The sequence below is a fragment of the Nesoenas mayeri genome (genome assembly GCF_963082525.1).
Source record: "Nesoenas mayeri genome assembly, chromosome: 11".
In the NCBI taxonomy this organism is placed as follows: domain Eukaryota; kingdom Metazoa; phylum Chordata; class Aves; order Columbiformes; family Columbidae; genus Nesoenas; species Nesoenas mayeri.
Window position 1 is genome coordinate 2,358,291 of NC_137563.1, and position 20,980 is coordinate 2,379,270.

At 43.7% G+C, this 20,980-nt stretch overlaps 1 protein-coding gene across 2 annotated transcripts in view; it reads right to left on the reverse strand.

The window, feature by feature from the left end:
* FBN1 (fibrillin 1) overlaps positions 1-15,276 on the reverse strand; it is a gene marked incomplete at both ends in the record, with an annotated part of 145,410 nt that extends 130,134 nt beyond the window's left edge. Inside the window, 3 exons of one of the 2 annotated variants that reach the window (XM_080351428.1) lie at positions 268-350; positions 14,722-14,996; positions 15,181-15,276. In XM_080351428.1, the coding sequence (XP_080207554.1) occupies positions 268-350; positions 14,722-14,996; positions 15,181-15,276 (454 nt within the window). Of the gene's footprint in view, positions 1-267; positions 351-14,721; positions 14,997-15,180 lie in introns of those variants that run through there. The other variant, XM_080351429.1, reaches the window with a different exon arrangement.
* Positions 15,277-20,980: the final 5,704 nt, after the last annotated feature.

The following is a 20,980-nucleotide window of genomic DNA, read 5'->3' on the forward strand; positions in this document are numbered from 1 at the left end:
GAAAGTCCACACACCCCTTGGATCCCTTTACACCAGACTTAAACACAACATGTGGATGGGATTAATCCTTTGTTAAATGCTGGTATCACATCACTGTATTGTAGCCCACAAAACTTTGTATATTAGCTTAATGTATTTAAAATGGTAAAGAAATTATGTACAGCTGCTATTGAAACCATACAGAAACATATTTCGGTTCTTGTACACAATTAAAAATAGCCTGACATAGATAAACCTCAGTCATAACACACAACTGGATTAACTTACGGACTATGCATTGGTTTCCACCAGGTAAAGTTTTCCATCCAGGGCAACAGTAAGCATTGTAACGTGATCCACACACATTTGGCCTGGAAAAAAACAGGATGAATGCTTATTTTTACTCAGAAATATGTTTTAAAAGCAGAAGCATAAAAACGGAAAAAGTAAATCATTGCAATATACATTTCGATAATTAAACCTAGAATTGTTATATGTTTTTAGCAGAACCGTTGTTGGGGTTTTTAGGTAACATTCACTTTTAGAAACTGAAGATTACATTATAAATATGAAATCAAATCAGTGCGATCTGAACAACAGGAACAGAATAAGCAAACCTTGTCCCATATCACTTCATATCTGGAAAAGTAGCATACAGGGTTTTGGAGCAAAACTCCCAGTTAAATACAAAATCACACCCATCATCACTAGCAAACACAGAAGAAATTCAGTGCTCTTTATATCATCAGTTTAAGCTTTGTGTTGCTTTCTCTTCTCTACACTAAAGCACTAGTACTGCTCCCCTGTATTGTCCATGAGCAAAATCATGTATGTATGAAACATGCCAAACGGGACATTAGCCAAATACATGAGCCAAAAAAGTGAACGCTTCATTAGCAAAAATGACTTACTATGAAAGAAATCATGGATGTGGGCGCATGTAGAGAGACGGGGTCCTGTGAAATGATTAGAAAGGCCCTGCTGCACTTCTTAAAATGATGGATCTGTGGGAATTTTTCATTCCAACCAATTTCTCTCATCCATATTGACCCTTTCAAATAACTATATCATTAGAGTTCACAACGAAAGCTGACAGGACATGACGCTTTTCCTATCATGATTCTGTTGGTGAAGTTGAAATGGTTCTATGCCCCTCCCAGATATATTTTTTTTAAATCTAACTTGTCCTATTGATTTAATGCATCTATCCATGCACGAAAGGTAGTAAGAATAGCTTCAAAAACGGGAATATGTGCCTCCTTTTGGTTTAGGTTTCATAACTTTTTCAGAGGAAAATTTTACAACCTCTATTAGCATTGTGAGCAATTACTCAATAGATAAATGCAACTAGAGCTATCTATAAACTAGTACATCCTAGAAACTGCTTTATTAAAATACCGTATACAGATTAGAAACAGATTTAAAGTGTTTATTGTTTTAGGAAGGGTTTTCTATTATTATTTTGTCCTTGGTCTTTCATGAAGTTCTCAATCCCTAGTATTGCAATGTCTAAGTAAACAACAGTTACCTCATATGCTGAGGCAACAATCTTGATACACATAAACATTTCTTTATGAAGATTTTCTAACTAACAAGACTTCTATATGTAGGGATCTGCATTGTTAATGCAATTTCAAGTATTCTGATAACACCAACTTCAGCGACAACTCGTCTTCTCATTAAAAGCTTGGCTAGAAACTAGTTAAGTCAGAGCAAACACTGCCACAGCCTTCCATTGGTTCTGGATAATTACAAAGTAGGAACTGAGGTGAATGTGAGCAACACAATTGGACTTGTTGCAGGGCCCTTTTCCCTTCCTGCAACTGCTGTTACAGACTCAAAGTCTTATTCATATAATTCCAACGTATTCAGTTTTAGTAATGTCAGCTACTTCCCTGCAGGGCTATATCCATGTAACTTTCCTCGAGTTCCCCGTTCATCAATGCCAAATGTTGCTCCGCGATCATCTGCCAAGTAAGACTGGCAAGCAGACAAGTGAGATTGCTTTTCACCTTCTCCAGTCAGAGGAAATAATGGAACTTATTAAGACAGACAGAAGGAGTTTGTTGCTACCTGTTACAACCTACAGGCATAAACCAACCATTTCCGATCCCAGCTGGTCAGAATCTATAAATGGCTGACGATAAAGCGACGTTTAGGTGCTCTGATGAATTTCAGTCTCAGCAAGTACACAGCTTTGGGGACCATCTGGTCCAAGTTAAGAGTCAGGAGCAGATTTTTGTGCCATGGGGAAACCCGATTTTAAAAATCTGTTTCCAAAATGGGGCTCTGGAAAATGTAGATGTGCCAGCAAGCATGAAGTCAGAGAGACCCTGGAAGCCTTGAGGCTGCGCACAGGGTAGGCTCAGCTCTACACCCAATAAGTTCTATTAATAACTCAGATGCAGCATGCTTAGCCTTTTAAAAAGAAAAAGAAAAAGTCATCAAACTGTACTTCTATGGAACAGTCTGAGCCTGACAAGTGCATATTCCAGTGGAACACTTCGTCACCAGAAAGCTGCAGTCTAGCTTATAAAAGAAACCTATCACAAAGTCTGAATGCTACTTCTTTGAGGGGGAGGCAGTGTTCCTGTGCCTATTCGTAAACTTTCTCTTCAAATAATTAATTTTGAAGGTTGAATTAATTGATATTTAGGAAGTGATCTAACGATACAGCAAAAAATCCCGACAAATAAACAAATCAATAGTGTATTCAAGGAATAACAATTTACCTCATGTAAAATCGTGGAAACCATCAATCAAATTGTAAAGCCTCTAATGCGGTACTTAAAACTGCTACCCACTGTTATGTTTAATAGAGCATATTTTCCTGCTGATATTATAGGCTATGAATACTAAAGAAGCATTTTATATTCTTATAAAACTGTTTTCCTGAACAGCATTACAAACACAGTTCAGTTATAAAACCTAATTTGTAACGGTAAAATAAGCAAAAATGCCTCAGTACAGCCCAAGCAAGTTGTGGTGCCCAGAGGAAGGAAAGAGCATCATCTCGGGAACAAAGCTATTCCCATTGCCATTTAACAAACACAAGCCTTTCACTTCATTTTAGAGTCACTTATGAACTGTAAAGTATAGAAGTATTCCCGTAATAGTATGGTGCTGAGAGACAGTATGACTGATGCCCAGAGTTTCATCAAAGATGTCCAAAATAAACAAATTAAGTCCATGATTAATGATATGCAAGTACAAATTCAGTAGCAAAATGAGTTGAATAATCATCAAAAGAAGTTACTCATCAACTAGAAAAGTCTTAGAACAGCAGAAAGAAAAAAGTTCATCTGGAAATTCTGATAGCTAACGCTCGAGAGCGACAGGTCTGGCTGACAGCACCTGCATGTACCAAACTAAAGATAATCCTCAGGAACAGCCACGCGGAACCTTCATCCTCATGGTGAAGTAAAGCTTTGTCTGTCCTTTCTACGCACGTGGGGATGGAGCGGAGCAGGGCTGCAGCAAGAGCTCCTTCAGATGGGCAGACGTGCTCCTGCCCCGGCCCCGTGCTGCGCCTCCTCGGCTGTGGCTGCAGCGCACGTTCTCAAAGGAAAGCTCTCCTTCCTCCATGGGGCCGCACCACATCGCCTCACGGAAAGGACCAACTGGCTCCATCCATCCTTTGCTACTCTTGCTTTCAGTGCCCCGTCTCAGCAAGAAGTGGCTGCCTGGCTCTCTCGAATTGCATGCAATTACGCAGCAACTGGGGACAGACCTGTGGAGCAGGCATGCAAATGTAAAATGATGGGAAGCAAATCACGCTAAGCTTGGTAGTGCCTTCTTATCAGATAAAACCAGGCAGCGAGGGTACAGGGCAGCCAGAGACACGAGCGAGGTGTTCAAAAGCCCTTTGTGAAGCTGGTAGTGGGGAACATCACCCAGCCCAGGAATGGGGGGACCTCCAGCATTGTGGCTGATTGTAAGAGCGAGATAAGGACTCAGCAAAACAAGTCGATTCAATGTGAATCACGCTAAGCCATTTATTACAGAAACAAGTCTCCTTATATACGTAACTATATTCTAATCACGCGTCCACGCTCCAAGCATGGATTCGTTAAATGAGTATCGTGGGCTGTCCGTGCGCTGGAGTCTCACTGATGATATGTCCAATGATTCATGCCACACCAGGACCCCGGTGATTGTGGAACGCCCCTCTTTCTCACAGCAGAGTCTGTTCTCAGCTTCTCGAAGCGGCCTTGAGATACCTTTGAGCCTGACTAATTCAGCAACAGATCTTAATCTATCAAAACCCCTCCACAGCTGATCTCTCCAGGACCCCAGCAGCGACACAGCCGGAGCCCCACGCTGCAGCCTGCTCAGGGGTGTGCTAGTTCTGTGCATCCCCGCTCTGCCCTGCCCGCGACCCCTCGAGGAAATTACAGCCCTCTCCCGAAGAAAGTATTGCCCATCTGCAGCTCCCACGGGAGGAAGAGTTTCTGGCATTGCTGTGAGTAAGGCCTCGGGAGGAAATTTTGTCAGCAGCATCGCCATGCACCGGCCAGTGCTAGTGTAACCCAGGCTGAACCAAACCCACAGCGTGGGTCTTGAATGAATTAGACGGAGAGAGCAGACAGAGTGGGCAGAGAGCGGCTGAGAGAGACAGCTGAGCACCAGCACCAGCTGGACTGAGATGCAGGGATACCGGGGAGGGTTTGTCATCCTTCCCGCAACTCACTTTTCCTCTCCCTAGGAAAACACAAGGGATTCTTCCTTGCAAGGGAATGTTTAATGAAGGACTTCTTTTAACTATTTGGTTGCAGCAACTAGCATATGTTTAACCTAATGTAGGGACCCAATTGTCTGGCAGAAGAGATACAATTTAAAGCAGCGTGATCAGCCAACAGTTATTTTTAGAGAAGCCTTTGCCTATTTTCTTCTTACCTGGGTAACACTGGTACCTGCTAAAACTGTACCCAGAATTATTTGCTCATCATTTCCATATAGAATTGGAGAGGTGCTGCCATGCTCGCACTGGCAGTTAAAAAGGATGATAAACTGCATCTGAAAAAATGGTAGGCTGGTCTTAAAAAATGTGGCTGTCTAAGTCTGAATCTAACCAATATACTAAGAAATAGTAGCTAAGGCTCCAGAACCTGAAGAGGAATAGCCTTTATTAGTCATTTTCCAGAGACACATAATCAGACCTATACATTTCGCTGTAAAACAGCTTTACGTGCCTCTCTCAAATTCTCAGCATCTCAGAGTAAATGCTAAAAGCATGGAGCAGCCCAGCTCTGCTGACTGCACTGGAGCTTCACTGAATCAAGATTTCAAACAATTTCCCACTGAATCAAGAATTTCCATTGTTAGAGATACTCCAAACCTGAGGGGACACGGCCACGAGCAACCTGATTTAAGTTGCCCCTGCTCTGAGCAGAGGTTGGACCATACGGCCTCCCAAGGTCCCTCCCCACACAGACAGCAGAAGGCAGGTGCCTGGTGCACAAATTACAGGTGGATACCGAAAGCAGCTCCTGCGCTGGCACCTACTCCCTCCTCCAACGAGCAGCAAGCAAAGCACAACCATGAAGGGAAGATCCAGTTCCCAGTGGGACACAGCAGGTAAGAGCTACAGCAGGTGATGATGAGCTGCCCCAAGCCACCCGGACACGGACCATCCCGCACATCAGAGCCCAGTGAAGCAGCCTGGTTGTCCTTCGACCCCACCACTTCCAATGAGCATGTCCACAAACTATCTTAACTACGTGGATGGGATAGAGCAAAAAACACAGGCGAGTCTGCATTTAACATGTATAAGCCTCATTTCCAAGTATTTTAAATGGAGATTGCTTCATTGTTGTTTCGCTAAATATTAGAAATTTGGATCTTTTAGTCACTGCGCCCTTTTCCATCTTTCACTGGAGAGGACTCTTGAAGCTGTTTATTTTAATGGTATAAAAGGAAAATCTGGGAAGCAATGCTAGACTCTAAGAGCAAGAACAAAATTTAGTTTTTATTATGGTACAATGGATAAGCATGCATTTTTAAGCAAAATATGTTTGTTACGTATAAAGGACTGCATCCAAAGTCGTCACTTCTACGACGCAATAAGTGAGCCTGGATGTCTGTGCCATGCAGAGAGCCTAATATGATAACTATTTCTCACTCTGACAGTAAGGATACCGCTGCCCCAGAATCCTGGCTCAGTTCAACTAAGAAAATAACATGCCGAGCAGCTCTACGGGTGTCTTTGGCTACGGCCTGTGTGCAAGTCAAGAGTTCAAAACGACATGCAAGTTTCCTGCAGCAACACTGAACACTTTTCTAACCCTAACCTCCACCACACTGTGACAGCTAAATACAGCAATCCAAGAACAGCATTTGACATTAAGTGAATTCTTCCGCACTCGCTCTGAAAATCTGACTGTGTCTTTTGCAGGGACAAACTCATGTAACCTGACAGCCAGGCATTGTTCTCACTTACAGCCAGGGACAGATGCATTTCTAGCATGTATTCTGCTCACTGTTCCACTTGAGAATGTCAGTGGGTCCAGTGTGACACCCAGTCTACTTGGCTGTACAAGACACGTAAAGTACAAGTGAGCCACCACAAAAACTATCTGCTGGGCCAGACGAGCACAGCTGGGAAAGAGGAGGGATCCAGCAGGTACTTTCTTTAAAATAATTTAAAAAAGAGTGGAAAGGTGCATTCAAGGGCCAAAAGCCCATAGCCTGTCTATCCTGGCAGCCCTAAACAGATGTGTAACTGTGGGCATGGGCAACACATAGCTGTCCAGACATCACTTCCAACAGGGGAATGGGAAAAGACCAGGTTACACCTCCCACATCTCTGCCCACACGCACCATATACCTGCCATCAGTGGGGGCAGAGGCCTGAGACACTGTCCCAAAAGAAAGCAGACAGGCAAGTTCAGCCCCTTGGCCAGCGTGTGCTGTGTGCCGGGCCAGCAGCAGAGCAAGGACTGGCTTGGGCATGATGGCCAGTCCAGCCCCACAGCTGGCCAGCCAAACCCCACAGCTGGGCAGCCAAACCCCACAGCTGGCCAGCCCAGCCCCACAGCTGGCCAGCCCAGCCCCACAGCTGGCCAGCCAAACCGCACAGCTGGCCAGCCAAACCCCACAGCTGGCCAGCCCAGCCCCACAGCTGGCCAGCCCAGCCCCACAGCTGGGCAGCCCCTTGGCGAGGCTACCCCAGAGGCTGGTGCCACCCACCATCCCCACCCAGGAGCAAACGCAAGCTTAGGGAGTCCCACAAACCTGCCACTTATATCAACAGTTTTCAGTTAATGCCCCTATGTGTTAAGCAATGCCATTAACTTGTGTTTAAAGTGTTCTCCCTTAGGCTGTTGGAAGATTTATTTTAGGTGAGAGAGCAGCATTTCTCCTCCTCCCTTCACAACACACCGTGTCCCACCCTCTGTCACTCCTTGCTGGGACAGCGAAACTGTGTTTTCAAAGACCAATTCACTGCATGTTCATCATAAGGCAACACGAAAACTCGGCTGCTACGGATCCCACTGTTGCAGTTCACCCTGTCCCTAGCAGGCACTGGTAATAAACTCTGTGTACAGGGAAGAGAAAAAGGTGAAATATCAGAGGGAAAAAAACAAAGAAGAATAAAAGAGATAGGAAAAAAAATCTTCCTGAAAGGAAACAAATTTTAGTTTGAAACCTCAGCTGAGCATCACGGGATATTCTGATATCCTCCAGCAAAACACGAGAGAGGGGGAAGCTTGAAAAAGAGGATGAAAATGATTAAGTCTGTAGACAAAAGAACTGAGGCTTTCATTTGGTATTTCTGAGGCTGTAATGGTCATGAATCATTTCATAGAATGAGCAGAAAGGAAAACAACAGATTCTCCAGCAAGTCAACATTCAAAATATTCTTCCAGATAAAAGCTAGAAGTCCTTCATACTTCAGTGAAGATCTATAAGCAAAATCAGAAGGCACAGGTTTTAATTTAACAGGCTATGTTTTACCTCCCAAGGTACCTCCCAAAGAAGAACCCAACTTTACTGAACTGCCACCAAAAAGTAAAATGATTCTTCTCATGTCTCTATCTGCACATCAACCTCAGCATAAATGAGGCTGTTCGGTACGTCCGAAATCCTTAAAAAATAAATAAACAAATAAATAAATAAAACCGAAGCGGGAGAGTCAGAACGGATGAGAAAACAACCAAAGGAGACATCCACAACACAACACTGAAGAGCTGCAAATGTATTTTCCGGCACAGTGCGATGGCTAATCAGAAACAGTCCACGCCACAATTGTTCCGTTCTACCAAAATATTTACTGAGGCTGGGGAGTAAGACCGAAGTGATACAGATGCATCTAGATCCTCTTCGTCTTCAGGGTTCAGCAGGGAGATGAAGAAGAGGAACAAGATGGAAGGTGATCTCACTGCAAACCAACAAAGCTAATGATTCATTTCTTACTATATCCATACGTACGCAAAGATCCCTAGCTCCTAAAGACTTGTTTAAGTAGAGATGGCCTCCTTTTAGCCAATGTGTGCCACCTCTATCAAGAGGAAACCTTCCTGGTGATTCATGTCACCAAATAGTTTGGGTCTTGCGTTTTAGGTAGTGCTGTTCTAACAACCACAAGCCGCTGGGTCCGTTGACACATTTCAAGTGACCCTTGTCAAAACCTGTATTGAAGTTCATATATAAAAAACAATCCAGTTTGCATGATGGAAGATGAACAACAATGGGAAAGACAGTCCAAAGTGAGCAGCACTGCTGAACAACACAGCACAGGAGAGGAAAATAAGCATGCGGGAAAACAGAAGCTGCAATTTTATTCAATAAGGATCACTGTAAATGAAGCAGACAGATGGACTGGCCTTGCCAAACCCTAACCCACTGATCCTCCCATTGCTACCAAATAAACCGAGAGCAGCCCTATGCTTACTGCAAGTCTGTATCCTCAAGCCCAGCATAACCCCCAAGGTTCTGGCACAGCAGTGCGGAGTTGCACATAGAGCAGCTTATCCAGTTAACAAGGCAAACATACCAAGATCAGACTGAATCTGGGGAAAAACTTGGGGAACCACCACTGAACACAAAATGTATCCTGTGCTGGCTAACAAGAGGGGAGAGGTCTGCTTTTATGAACCTTAAGTGGGCTCTTGGTTGAGGCAAGCGCAGCTGTGGGCAGCATCCCAGCCACGTGCCGGAGCCGCCTCCTGTCCTTCAAACCATTCCCTCTGGAAACCTGCACTGTCACCTGCAAGCTACTCAACCAGGTGCAGGTTGCTGTTCTTCCCCCAACGCTTCATGCCCCCAGTTTCTAAAGACTTAACACCACCTGTTCCCCCTCAATAGAAGTTCAACTAAACACTAACAGATCAGAAAGTCTCCAGAAACACCACACAAAATATTAGATAGTTCCGTCATGTATCAATGGAAGAAAATGATTACCTGGAACACCAGAAAAGAAACAAAGTGCCATCCATGACATTCATTCATAACCACGGTCAGCCTTATACAGGAGCCCTCAGGGTGGATGGCAGCAACGTACCTTCCTATGATGGGACACAAAGTGGCAAACCCAGTGTGAAATTCTCCACTCAGTCTGTAGGCGAAGCACAAGCCCATCACAGCCCAGCTGTGACCCCTCCTGCAGCATCTGGGTGAGCACTGCAGGCCAGCCTGATACAGCTCTGGGCTATGCACACCAACGTAAACACAGAAATAAAAGAGAGGAAGAAAAAGAAAGAACTACATCCAACTCTGCCCTCCTGACCTTCAAGGTGTCACCTTGGCAAAGTGGTACTTGGTGACGGGAAACCTGACAAGCCAATTTTACAGTATTTCCAACACAACCGTGTTTCATACAGTGCGCCAAGAATACTGCTATACTGCTTATTGCAGCCTTTTTCCTCTATTTGTGACTTACTACCATCAAATAGGAAAAGAGTATTTCTCTGATGTGTTTTAGGGAGGGTGGCGGTCTAATTCAAATTTCAAACAGCGTAGCTTTGCATTGCTACTGGCTCTGGGTAAAGTAATCCAGTGCAGACTATTGTCAGACAGCTTTCATTACATGCATTTAAGAAGTTACACGTAGTATCTAAACTAGTATATTCAAAAATGTAACTAAAACCTATTGTGGTAGCCAGGTAAAGACATGTATATGACCAGAACTGAAAATAATGTTATTCCTTCTTTCAATATTAGTGCTTCAGCAAGTGTTAATAACAGCTATTGCTGGACAAAGAACAGACTCTGTGCTGGCTCCTCACTTGGTTCTGTCTGCTTTCCCTGCTCCCCATCCACACATCCTGCTCCCCAGAGAAAGTCACACCTACACCAAATCGCATCATACAGCCCTACTGAAAGGAAACATGTACATGAGACGCAGTGCCAAGACCTATGAACTCATTTCACTCTAGAACTAGATTTCCAAGGATAATATCATAACAACAACAAAAAAAAATATCACAGCCATTGGCAAACAACTTCATAGAGGTGCAGAATAACACTACGTGTAGTTGCCAAGCACTTTAGGTTTTGCATTAGGATGCACTGGCACAAAAGCTCTTTACCCTCCATACCGGCTCTACCCTGTAAGGGCAGAGGGTGCCAGGAGGTCGGTCGGGCTGCCGGGACGCCTGGCGAGTGCTCCAGCACATCAGGTATCACAGCCACTTGCACGCATTTTCAATTACGATGTTTATCCCCGAGTCTCGAGGCTGCCTCCTGCTCAGAGCGGCACGACGCGCGGCGGCAGCGGCAGCCGGCCTGAGGCGCGCGCGCCAAACGTGCCCAGAAAAATCCTTGAGGTTTTTCCGCATAAACCAATATTTACCAGTATGGAAAGTCTGCTTTTCTTCAGCAGGCTTTTAGTGGTAAATATTGGTTTAAAACGAAAACCAGAAGCCTTAATTATATAGTTGAATACTGGAATTATGTTATAGATTATAAGACTGGTTTTAGTTCAGGGAGCAGTGATGCATGAAAAGGGTCAAATCCAACTGAGTTTACTCAAGTAAGCATATCAGTAAACCTGTGGACTTCATTTGGGATGACCAAAGGAAATTAGTCCAAAAAACCTCAATCCCCTGTTGAATAGCTTTGATCCAAGTTTTATGCATAATTTTGGAGCCAACTATCCTGTCCTGCAATATTCACTATCATTTCAATTTAAGAAAAACAAAGACATTAAAAAAATTCTTGCATAAATGTATTAATCAGTGTGTTAATTAGAGTCACGTCACAAGTCAGCTATCTTGAAGAAATTTTAGTTCTTTTAAAATTTCTGTGGAGTTTTTTGTTAGGCAAATAATTGCTTAATTTGGCCATTATGCTGTGAAGAGATTGACTGATCCTCTGTAGAGTCTGAGGCCTTTGTCTGGCACCATCGCAAAATAGGAAATTCTGATTAATTCTAAGATCCTTAAGCACAACACTTCTTGTATTCAATCACCAATCAAATCAACAGCAATTTTTTTTAACTTTATATTCAAATGACCGAAACATATATAAATTGTTGACTTCAAGTATATATTGTTTACAAAGAACTTCCCATGCGTGGCCAGTTTTGTAGGTTTTATTTCTTCAGAAGTTGACACTGCATCCTTAAGTGTTTAAGGGGTAGCAGGATAATGGCTTGATGCCTTATAATTCAATACATTAACATTTGTGTTCAAGTTTAGGGGTTCCAGAGGATAAAAGTGTCTCAGTAGTAGCTTATTAGTTTAACTTGCTAAATCATAATGGATTCCAGCAACCCTTCCATGAAGGGAGAAGCTGGTTATGTTTGAGATCATTACTGCCTTTATTTTGATTGCTTTCTGATCACCTAGAGGCACCAAACACCAGCACATAAACACACGTTGCCTTAGACTAAACATAGATGGCACTCCAAGGGCTTCATTGCTGATGCCTTCATAGCTGGATCAATTCAAACTACACGAGCAGCAAGCTGAAAGTCTTAAAATGAGCACATAGGAGACGTTTCCAAATGCTTTAAAATTAGCAAAGTTCAAATATACTTCTAGAATCACTGTATATGTTCAGACAGCTCACTGGTATAAACAACGAGGCAAAGGGCAGGAGGACAAAAGCAAACATCTGCAATCAACAGCTTGCAGTAAAGAATGTTAAATGGGAAAAATCATGAGAATTGAAAGAGATCTGGGGCTTCTTCATTTCACCGTACGAGACCAGTATGCACACAGAGACTAACCTCAGTACTTTTAAATGCTAAAACACTCTCAATAGTCATTATAATCAAACACACAAAAAGTAGAAAAGGGTTTTCTCTAAAAATGTCTCCCCATGCTCCTGCGATCAGAGCAGGAGTTCACTGCAAAAGGAAGGGAAAAAAGAGTCTTAGTCAACTACAATAACATGAAAATAAAGTTTCCCAGCATCTGTTATGATTTGTATTACAACTCTCAGATTCCCAAATGTATTTGTACCAAGGAACAAGCTAAAAAATAGTATGTCATCTTGTAAAATCGTATTTTTACTGTTTTAGTCCTTCAGTAACAGTGAATTCTCCTTGTTTAATGTATATACAGTTCCTGTACATTAAAAATATGTTTTCCATCTGGCTTTCCAAAGAATTAGTTCCAACCTTGCCTGTTAAAATGACAACTCTTTTGATTCATATTGCACGGTACCACACCTAAGGAAGTGCTCATAACTCCTAAACTGGAAATAGCCAGCAGGATTCACCCAACAGTGATCAAGATGAGCGTGTGTTAACAATCTGCTCCAAGCGATCCGAGCACTCGACACTCAGCCTCAAATGAGAGTTACAGAAAAAGGTCTAACAAGCAGCCAAACTAATTATTTGTTTTGTCTTGACTGTATCTAAGATCATCTGGCAAGTTACTATATTCTTGCTAAGAACCTGCTTCCCAAGGGCACACATTCAGATTTGCAATATACCAAATGACTGACCAAGATATAAAATACCTAAAATCGATATTGTCATTATCTCTAGATTAGCAAATTACTAAATAGATATGTGACTGACAGGTAATACACGGTCATTGCAAAGCACGTAAAGAAATTGAAAGCTTCAGTTAAACATAAGAATCAACTCATAAAACTAAATACTTACCCTAAGCCATTTTAGATTCCAAAAATAATTAATGCTTGAAATATGATGCACTACTATTACTGCCTAAACAACACAATTTTAGGGCAACAGTTATGGTCACCAAATAAATCTAATCCTCAGCTAAAGTGCCTCTAACTCCCACCAAGTCCATCCAGTCAGCACACGTGTGCTCGATGGCATATTCTGATCAGAAAACTCTGTCAGTTTGATATTAACTCAGAGTTCTACAATGAGAAAGTTTATTAAAACATCCTGAAGAATAAAGGCTATTTCTGATAAATAGCTTTCCTTAACTTCTTTTCTTGCTTGCAATTAGTACTACATACTTGGTTATCTGTCCTCCGCACCTCCTGGAATAGCTTTTGTCACAGGAAGGGGTCTACTTCGTGCAACTATTTCTCTTGTGACAAGGTATCAGGAAATGAAATAATAGCCTGCCCCTACAAAATCAGATCATTTAAAAGCAATGCTGATAGCTTGCATCCATTTCTGCAGCATAGGGATGTGAAAACGTAAACCTTTTTCCAACCACACAAGCACAAGAAAGGGCCAAGATTGCAAATCTGAATATTAAAAAAAAAAAAGTACTATATAATTATGAGAAAGTTAGCAAGAAATTAAATATATTTATCAAGGCCTCTAAAAATTAAGTAGTAATAGCTCTTTGTTAAGGAAACCAGGAAAAGAAAGAAAATACATTGCATCCCTTACTGAAGGATAACTATGTCCATGTAATTTGTGCCATATTTGCCCTCTGCATGATAAATGAAAAATCTGGCTATGGCTGAAAAGGTACATTGGAACACCTGAAAAACGAACCTCTTCTTCTTCTTTTCGCCTTTCCAGGGAACAACATTTTCCACGGCACACATGTGCAATGCCTTTCAGCTGACTTAACAACTATTTTTGCACTGAAAAGGTGTTCCATGAGAAATGAGAAAATAGTTCGTCTGACACTGATTTACTCTAAAAAACCACCCTCCTAAGCGTGTATCACAATGTTTCATAATGACGGTAAATTCTTGTATGTTTGGGCTTACTCATAATAGTACCAGACAGCCCTGATACCAAAAAATGTCCCTATTCTTCTCCCCCTGCTGTCCCCAGGTCCCAAGAAACACCAGATAAGTAAAGACAGTCCGTTTGAGTGAAAGAGAACATACATATTGCAAAAGGTTTAAGGTGGAGATGAGAGAGGACAACTAATTGAAAGTGCATGCTGTGGTCTCTGGATCCCACCACTGTTCTGTTTTATGCAAAGCAGCAGTACGGGACGCAGCAGGAATGCACAAGCCCTCAGTCTACCTTTATCTATATCCTTCCTAGAACCTGAATTAGCAACCTCCGAGCTAGAGGCTCATCCTCACAAAGCATCATCCACCCAAAAGCACAGCAAGGCTGCAGCACGCAAGGGACCCAGTTCCCTGCCCCACGGGCAGCCGGGGGAGTCCCGGGAGGGCGGTGGGACCCCACGTCCCCTGCCCCGGAGCCAGCCCGGGATGCTGCGGGCCGTGACCGGCGCCCCCAGCCCAACCTGCCCCTCGGCAGGGGGAGCCCCAAGGGGACTCGGGGAACTCTCCCATCCCCGCCAGCTCCCACTGCCAAGGAGCAATAGATGCACACACACAACTACAGACAGACCCACGCCCGCTCCCCGCACCGCAGGACCGCGGCCCCGCACCTACCCTTTGAGTGCGTCGTGCCCACCGCCGCCCTGCCCTCGCCTCTTGGCCCGGCTGGCCCGGCTCTCCTTGGCGCTCACCCCCCCGGCGTGCCCGGCGGCGGCGGCGCCCGCCTGGGACGCCCACAGCACGGCAACTCCCAGGGCGATCCCCAGCAGCCGCCCCCGCCACATCGCGTCCCCCGAGCCCCCGGGCTGCGAGCGGCCGCCGCCTCCTCTCCGCCGCCGAAGTCCGCCGGTCGCCGCCACCCGGTCTCCGACCAGCCTCTCCAAGGCGAGCTGCGAGAGGAGAAGAGAGAAGGCAGGGGAGTTAGGGACCGAGGAAAAGCTGGCGCGGCCGCCCCGCGCCCCCCACCGCCTGCCCCCGCGCCCCGGCGGCGTCGGCCCCCGGCCAGCCCGGCCGCTCGCCCGGCCGCGGGAGGCGGCGGCTGCAGGGGATGGCGAAAGGCTGCCCGGACTCTACCTTCCCTCCAACAGCATCCGCGGGGGCTCCCGCTCCCGCCGCGGACAGCCCGTGGCCGACGCCACCGCTCCCGGACTGGAAGCGTCTCCCCGGCATGAACCCTCCCCGGCTCCCCGAGCCGGGCACCGCGGCGAAATGCGGCGGCTGGAGCGCGGTGCCCGGCCGGGGAGCGCCGCGGGCAGGGAGCCCCCTGCCCAGCCCGCCCGCCCCGGGAGAAGCCCGCTGCGAGGGGCGCGCACCCGCTGGAGCCGCCGCCGCCGGCTGCCGTTCCCGCTGCTGTTCCAGCTGCGACCGCTGCACCCACCGCTGCTCCAGCTGCGGCTCCAGCTGCCCCCTCCCTCCTCCTCCTTTTTCCCCTCCTCTCTCCCCCTCCTTCAAGTATCGCCCGCGCAGCACTTTCTCGCGAGAGAGAGGTGAATAAAAATGTCCCCCCACCCCCGACCCGCCACCCCGGGGGCGCCCAGCACAGCCCGGGCGGCCGCCGAAGCGAGAGGCCCTGGGCGAGCCCGGCGGGTCACCTGCGCAGGCTGCCGGCCCGGGCTGCCGGGATGCTCGGCCCCGGGCTCCCGGAGCGCAGGCAGCGTGCGGCACTGCCCGGCCGGCCGGGGCTCCGCCGCCTCCCGCGGCTGCCTGCTCAGGTTACCCGGCGGGTCCGGGGCTCGCACGGAGGCAGAAGCGTTAGAGGCTGGGCCGGTCTTAATGCTGAGCAGCGCAGTAAGTGTGGAACACAGGACTCGGGGGGAACTGAAGGAAGTGGATACCTATCCCTCCCTCTGAAAAGGCGTCTGTCCTAGAGGTGCAGCATTTTACATCTGTGTAGTAGCTTAAGAAAAAAAAATATAGTATCTGTTTCCCTTATAAGGAAAAAGAGCAAGGATGGTGGCTTTACCTTAGAGGCTACTGCAGAATGGGTTCTGCACTTTATAGCAATTAACCGCACCGAGCTCTACTGTACACACTCCTCAATCTCTACAGCCAACTCCAGAACAAATACATGTCTTGTCCTTACCCCGGAAAGGGAAAGGAAAAGCCCTGCCGTTTTTACTTATGCCTTGGGGTTTTCTCCATTACCTTCTCTGCTAATTTAGAAATCCTGCAGAAGAGCAAACTACTACCAGCCTTAAAACTTCTTGTCTTTCAAATACTGAAATAATTAGAGGCGGAAGATGACAGTTAACAGTCAGAGCTCAAGCCTAGATTATACACTCCAGTCAAGTAGCTGGGTACCAGGCTTATCCCATTTCAACAGCAACAAAGATACAAATGTAGATAGATGTATCTGAACTGTTACAGGAAATGCTCTGTTTGTGTGTGCTCACCACAATAACAGCATTCTGAGCATTTTGGTTGTTTTTATCACCAAAGAAAGTGGTGGATTCTGCAAGCATCAGTAGCCTACCAACAGTCATTTGATTTTGGCCATTCCAAGGTCACTGTTGAGCAGTTTAACATTAAAGCTTTCAGATGGACACTTAAAATACAGGTAAAATGTAGATGTGCCGTGAAATACTATGATATATTGGCACAAGAAACAAATAAGGGATTCAGAGTGTGGCTCTTCAGAGTATCTGAATAAGGCCCAAGATAGTAGCAACACCAACTTTATACCACTAGTAACTTGTGCAAAATGAATCCAGGGATTCAGCTTCAATTCCGCATGCAGGCCATTACAGATTTGCAGAAATTAGGGGTTTGATAATAAAAATTAGAAATTAAGGGGTTTGATAAATGCAAAAGAAATTAAGAGTTTTGAGAGAAATACAAAACCAACATTTTGTATTGATCTATCTGGATGGTTGCAGGAATTGGATTCAGTTTTTCTTGTTTGTCAGCCACATAAGCAGGTAAAGATTTTCTTTTTAATGCCTATGCTTGTTGGAAATACAACACAGAATTGTGTAACGGATTTTGCATTTCTTTTGGAGGGGCAAATTAAAATTTGCTCAGAAAAAGAGACCAGGATAAAGGTGCCAGTAACCATCCCTGCTATTAAGAAATCCAGGACATGCAGTGCATTGATGTGCAATTCTCTTCCTTCACTCTCATCTAGATGTACAGCAAAATTAAAACATTTATGCAGTGAATATAGAAGGTAAATATGTTTAAACCAAACCACTACCAAAAATGCTGTCAGATATGTACTAATTATGTTTATAACGCAAAGATAGGATTTACCAGTAAACAAAAGGGAGTTATGAAAGGAATTCTGGGTTACTATTTACTCAAACATTCTTTCGGTTTCAACACTTTCTGTTTCAACTGCTTTAATTTTCTGATGAGCTACCAGAAAAATATCTAGTCTGTGTCACAGGCTAATAGGATTATTTTCTCATATCTTCTAGGACATTTCATGATGTATTATTTGGTATCTCGCATGGCTGCAGAAATGTGGATTACACTATATGAAGTCATGTTACATGATATGTGGGCTGTCCATTAATTAATCTAGTGAAATATGTAGCACATCATCAACTTCTGGTGTGGCATTTTGAAGAATATGCTTGTGTATTAGAGGTACTTAAGTTGTTGACAACTTTAAAATAGTGCCCACCTGGGCTCTCAAACCACTAGAAAAATACACAGTCACAAGCAAAAGACTTAAATAGAGCTTCGAATAAGGCTCATCCACATACTTTGCCACAGCCACTAGAGCCTTTGCAAACATTTGGACTCTGAAGAACACCTAGACAAACAGATTCCAGTATAGCCTCCAGAACACTGGCCATCCACTCAAAAGTTTCACTCACAAGAAAATAAAGCAGCAATTCTAATGATCCAGTTGATCACCGCCTCTCCCATGGCAAACGAGAAGTTCAACTCTTACATTGACCAAAATCCAGAAGCTCAGTGGTGAAGCTCCTTGATCAAACTCCAGAATCAAACCCAGAAATAAAAGTCACCAAAAAAAGAGACATAAAATATCAATGCTACACGCATAGAGGGATTTGGCAGAACACATAAGCAACTATTTTTCCACAATGTTGATCCTTCCAGGTGATTTTGAGGATCTTATAGATGTCAATGCAGATGGTGTGGATTGTGGTGGCAGGGCCCAAAAGCAGGGGAGGATAATTACAGGTAAATTAATTATATCAGGAATTATAGAGAAGATAGATGAGCTTTTGCAGTTAGGTATCAGCTTGGAAACAATGATCCTAAATATTTACAATACAACACACACATACACTTTAAACCAAGACACCTGGCTGGCCGTGCCTTAGCGCACCTCCCTGTGCTTATCAACACCCTGTACATGGAGCATTTGATACAGTGACTAGATTATTAAAATGTAACTGATTGTCAGAGAAATACCTGTTTGTCCTGCTATTTGATTTGCATAGAAACATTGAACTGAAGTTTTCAGTGCCGATGATCTTTATGTTCAGCAGCAATGATGCCAAGTACCAGTCTCCCTCCTTCCTGGCCTTTACCAAGCTGGTCCTCTTCATCTTACACATTCTTCCCTCTCCTCCTATAGGATGTTTATCAGAATTTCCATACTTTAGACAGTTAAATTGTTTTGAACAGCTGCAAACAGAACACAAACATCTTACCACATGGAAGTACCGTGATAGAGTAGGGAATTCGTTTCAATCAGGTTTTCTTCAATTCAATGTATGTGAACTTTCACAGTCATTGTACTTTTTGATCTGTGAATTTACTCCAACCCAAGTGAGCTAAAATAAGTATGTCTGTCTTACATATTTCTTAATAAAGCAAGCCTTGATTATGCCAATGAAAACAAATAGTGTGGGAAAGTTTTAGTGTGTGTATTTTTTTTTTAAGTAAACTACAAGCACAAACAGTAATTACATCCAGACAACCAATTAATTGGTTTAAATCTTTTAAAGAAAAAAATATTAGGCAACTCAAAACAAACCAAGCTATCACTCATTTTTCTTCATGCTGTTTGGTCAGACAAACTATGATAATTAGCTATGAGATCCATTAATTATAGCTTTTGGGGAACAAATTTCACTTCAGATTTTTACTTCATTTTTCCAAATGGTTTTGTTTGAAGTTTTCATCTGTCAGCTGAGTTTCTAATGATAGAGGAGGAAATCCAACCTGCATTAGCATTTAACACCATAATTTGTGATACTGTGCCAAGTGTTGGAGTAAGAATTCTGTAATATTATAAGAATTAAAAGAGAGTCTCTCTTGGTTGAAACATTAGGGGCCTATGGGCTTCTGGGGAAATTCCAGCATTTTATCTCAGTTGTATCCAAATGACCATAAATCTATCACATTTTATACAGATTCAGAACACGTCTCTCCTATTTATGCCTCTATAGAATAGTTGTAGCACAGAATTTATGTTGGTTTAAACCAAACGATCCCTTTAATTCACAAGAACGAGGCACATTTTTATATCACCCCACCAAAAATTGTAGAAGTCAAACACTAATTGGATTTGTCCTTACTAAGATCTGCACGAAACAGATGTTCCTACTCCTCTAAAACACCTGGATTCTTCAGTATCAGTGACAGAGAAAGCACAAGGAAACTCAAGAGATGCCCTAATTCAGATACCCCTTTTCAGTACAACTTTAGGAAAGTTCTGTACCGCATGCATAGCTATTTTCTTTTCTAAAACCAGGTCTCATTTTAAATCAATCCTTATCTAATAAGAGTGAAACTGTTATACTACATCTCTAATAACTGAAGACATATGAGATTACATTAACCACAGTTAATTATGGGGGTACTAAATGAAAGATAACTAAAGCATAAGAAAACCTGTGACTTCTATTCTGTCCTCCAGGAAGGGGAAGCACAACCCATCTTTTGTAAGGCCAGTGTTGAATAGAAATACCAATAAAATACAGTGGAATGGAAAATAAGAATTTATAAAGTCCCAGTCTAATATAATACACATATTGACATTTAATTCTATGTGTACAGGTAGAAAACCTGAAGTTTAACAATAGCAATTGTTTATTTGATTTAAATATTAAAAAAACATATCCAGCTCTCGTGCAAGAAAAGGAAATACATACACTACTTTCTGGCAGCTATAATACTGTCAAATTTAATGGGAACTTTGCCAGATTAACAGTTGCAAGCCTCATTTCATCAATCTTACATTTCTCTCCAATGACCTCTTAAATCCCACCTGTAAGCTCAGTAGCAAAGTAAAATAAATCTCATGGCTTAGCCTGAAATGCCAACTGCTGGGTGAACTTTGAGTCTGAGACGTTGAGCAAAACGGATACAACTTTTTATTAGAATTAGTGTGTTCCAAGTGGGTGGAAATCAGTAACTAGGAGCCTCTTCTTGTAGCTCTCATTTATGCAGAACTCCCTACTGACTCGAACAAAGACAGCTGAATCAGGCCCCACATTCCTTCAAACCTTGTGTCAGCAAGGGATTGGGTGGCTCTGCCTCTGTTTTCCATCCCAGTATTCCTCTAGCGATGAGATGTCCTGGTTGATAGGGAGTTGCCCCATGATGCAGTTAAAATAATAAAATAGGTAATAAGAGACCGGGGATTAGACTCTGAACCCACTACATTCCATTCGCAAGGCCCTTCCTTTGAGAAATAACATTATGAGAGCATTGCATACATCTCTCATAGAATCAATGATGAATTTAGGTCGGAAGGGACTTGTGGAGGTCATTTGGTCTAGTACCCTGCCCAGCACCCTGTTCAGGTCCTACCCAGCTGAGTTGTGAATATCCCCAAGGACAGACACTCGTGTTTCCAGGGTAACCTACTCAGTGCTTTTACAACCCTCGTTGCAATTCAGTTTTTCTTCATACTTAGTAGGAATTTCTTTTGTTGGAACACGTGCCTGTT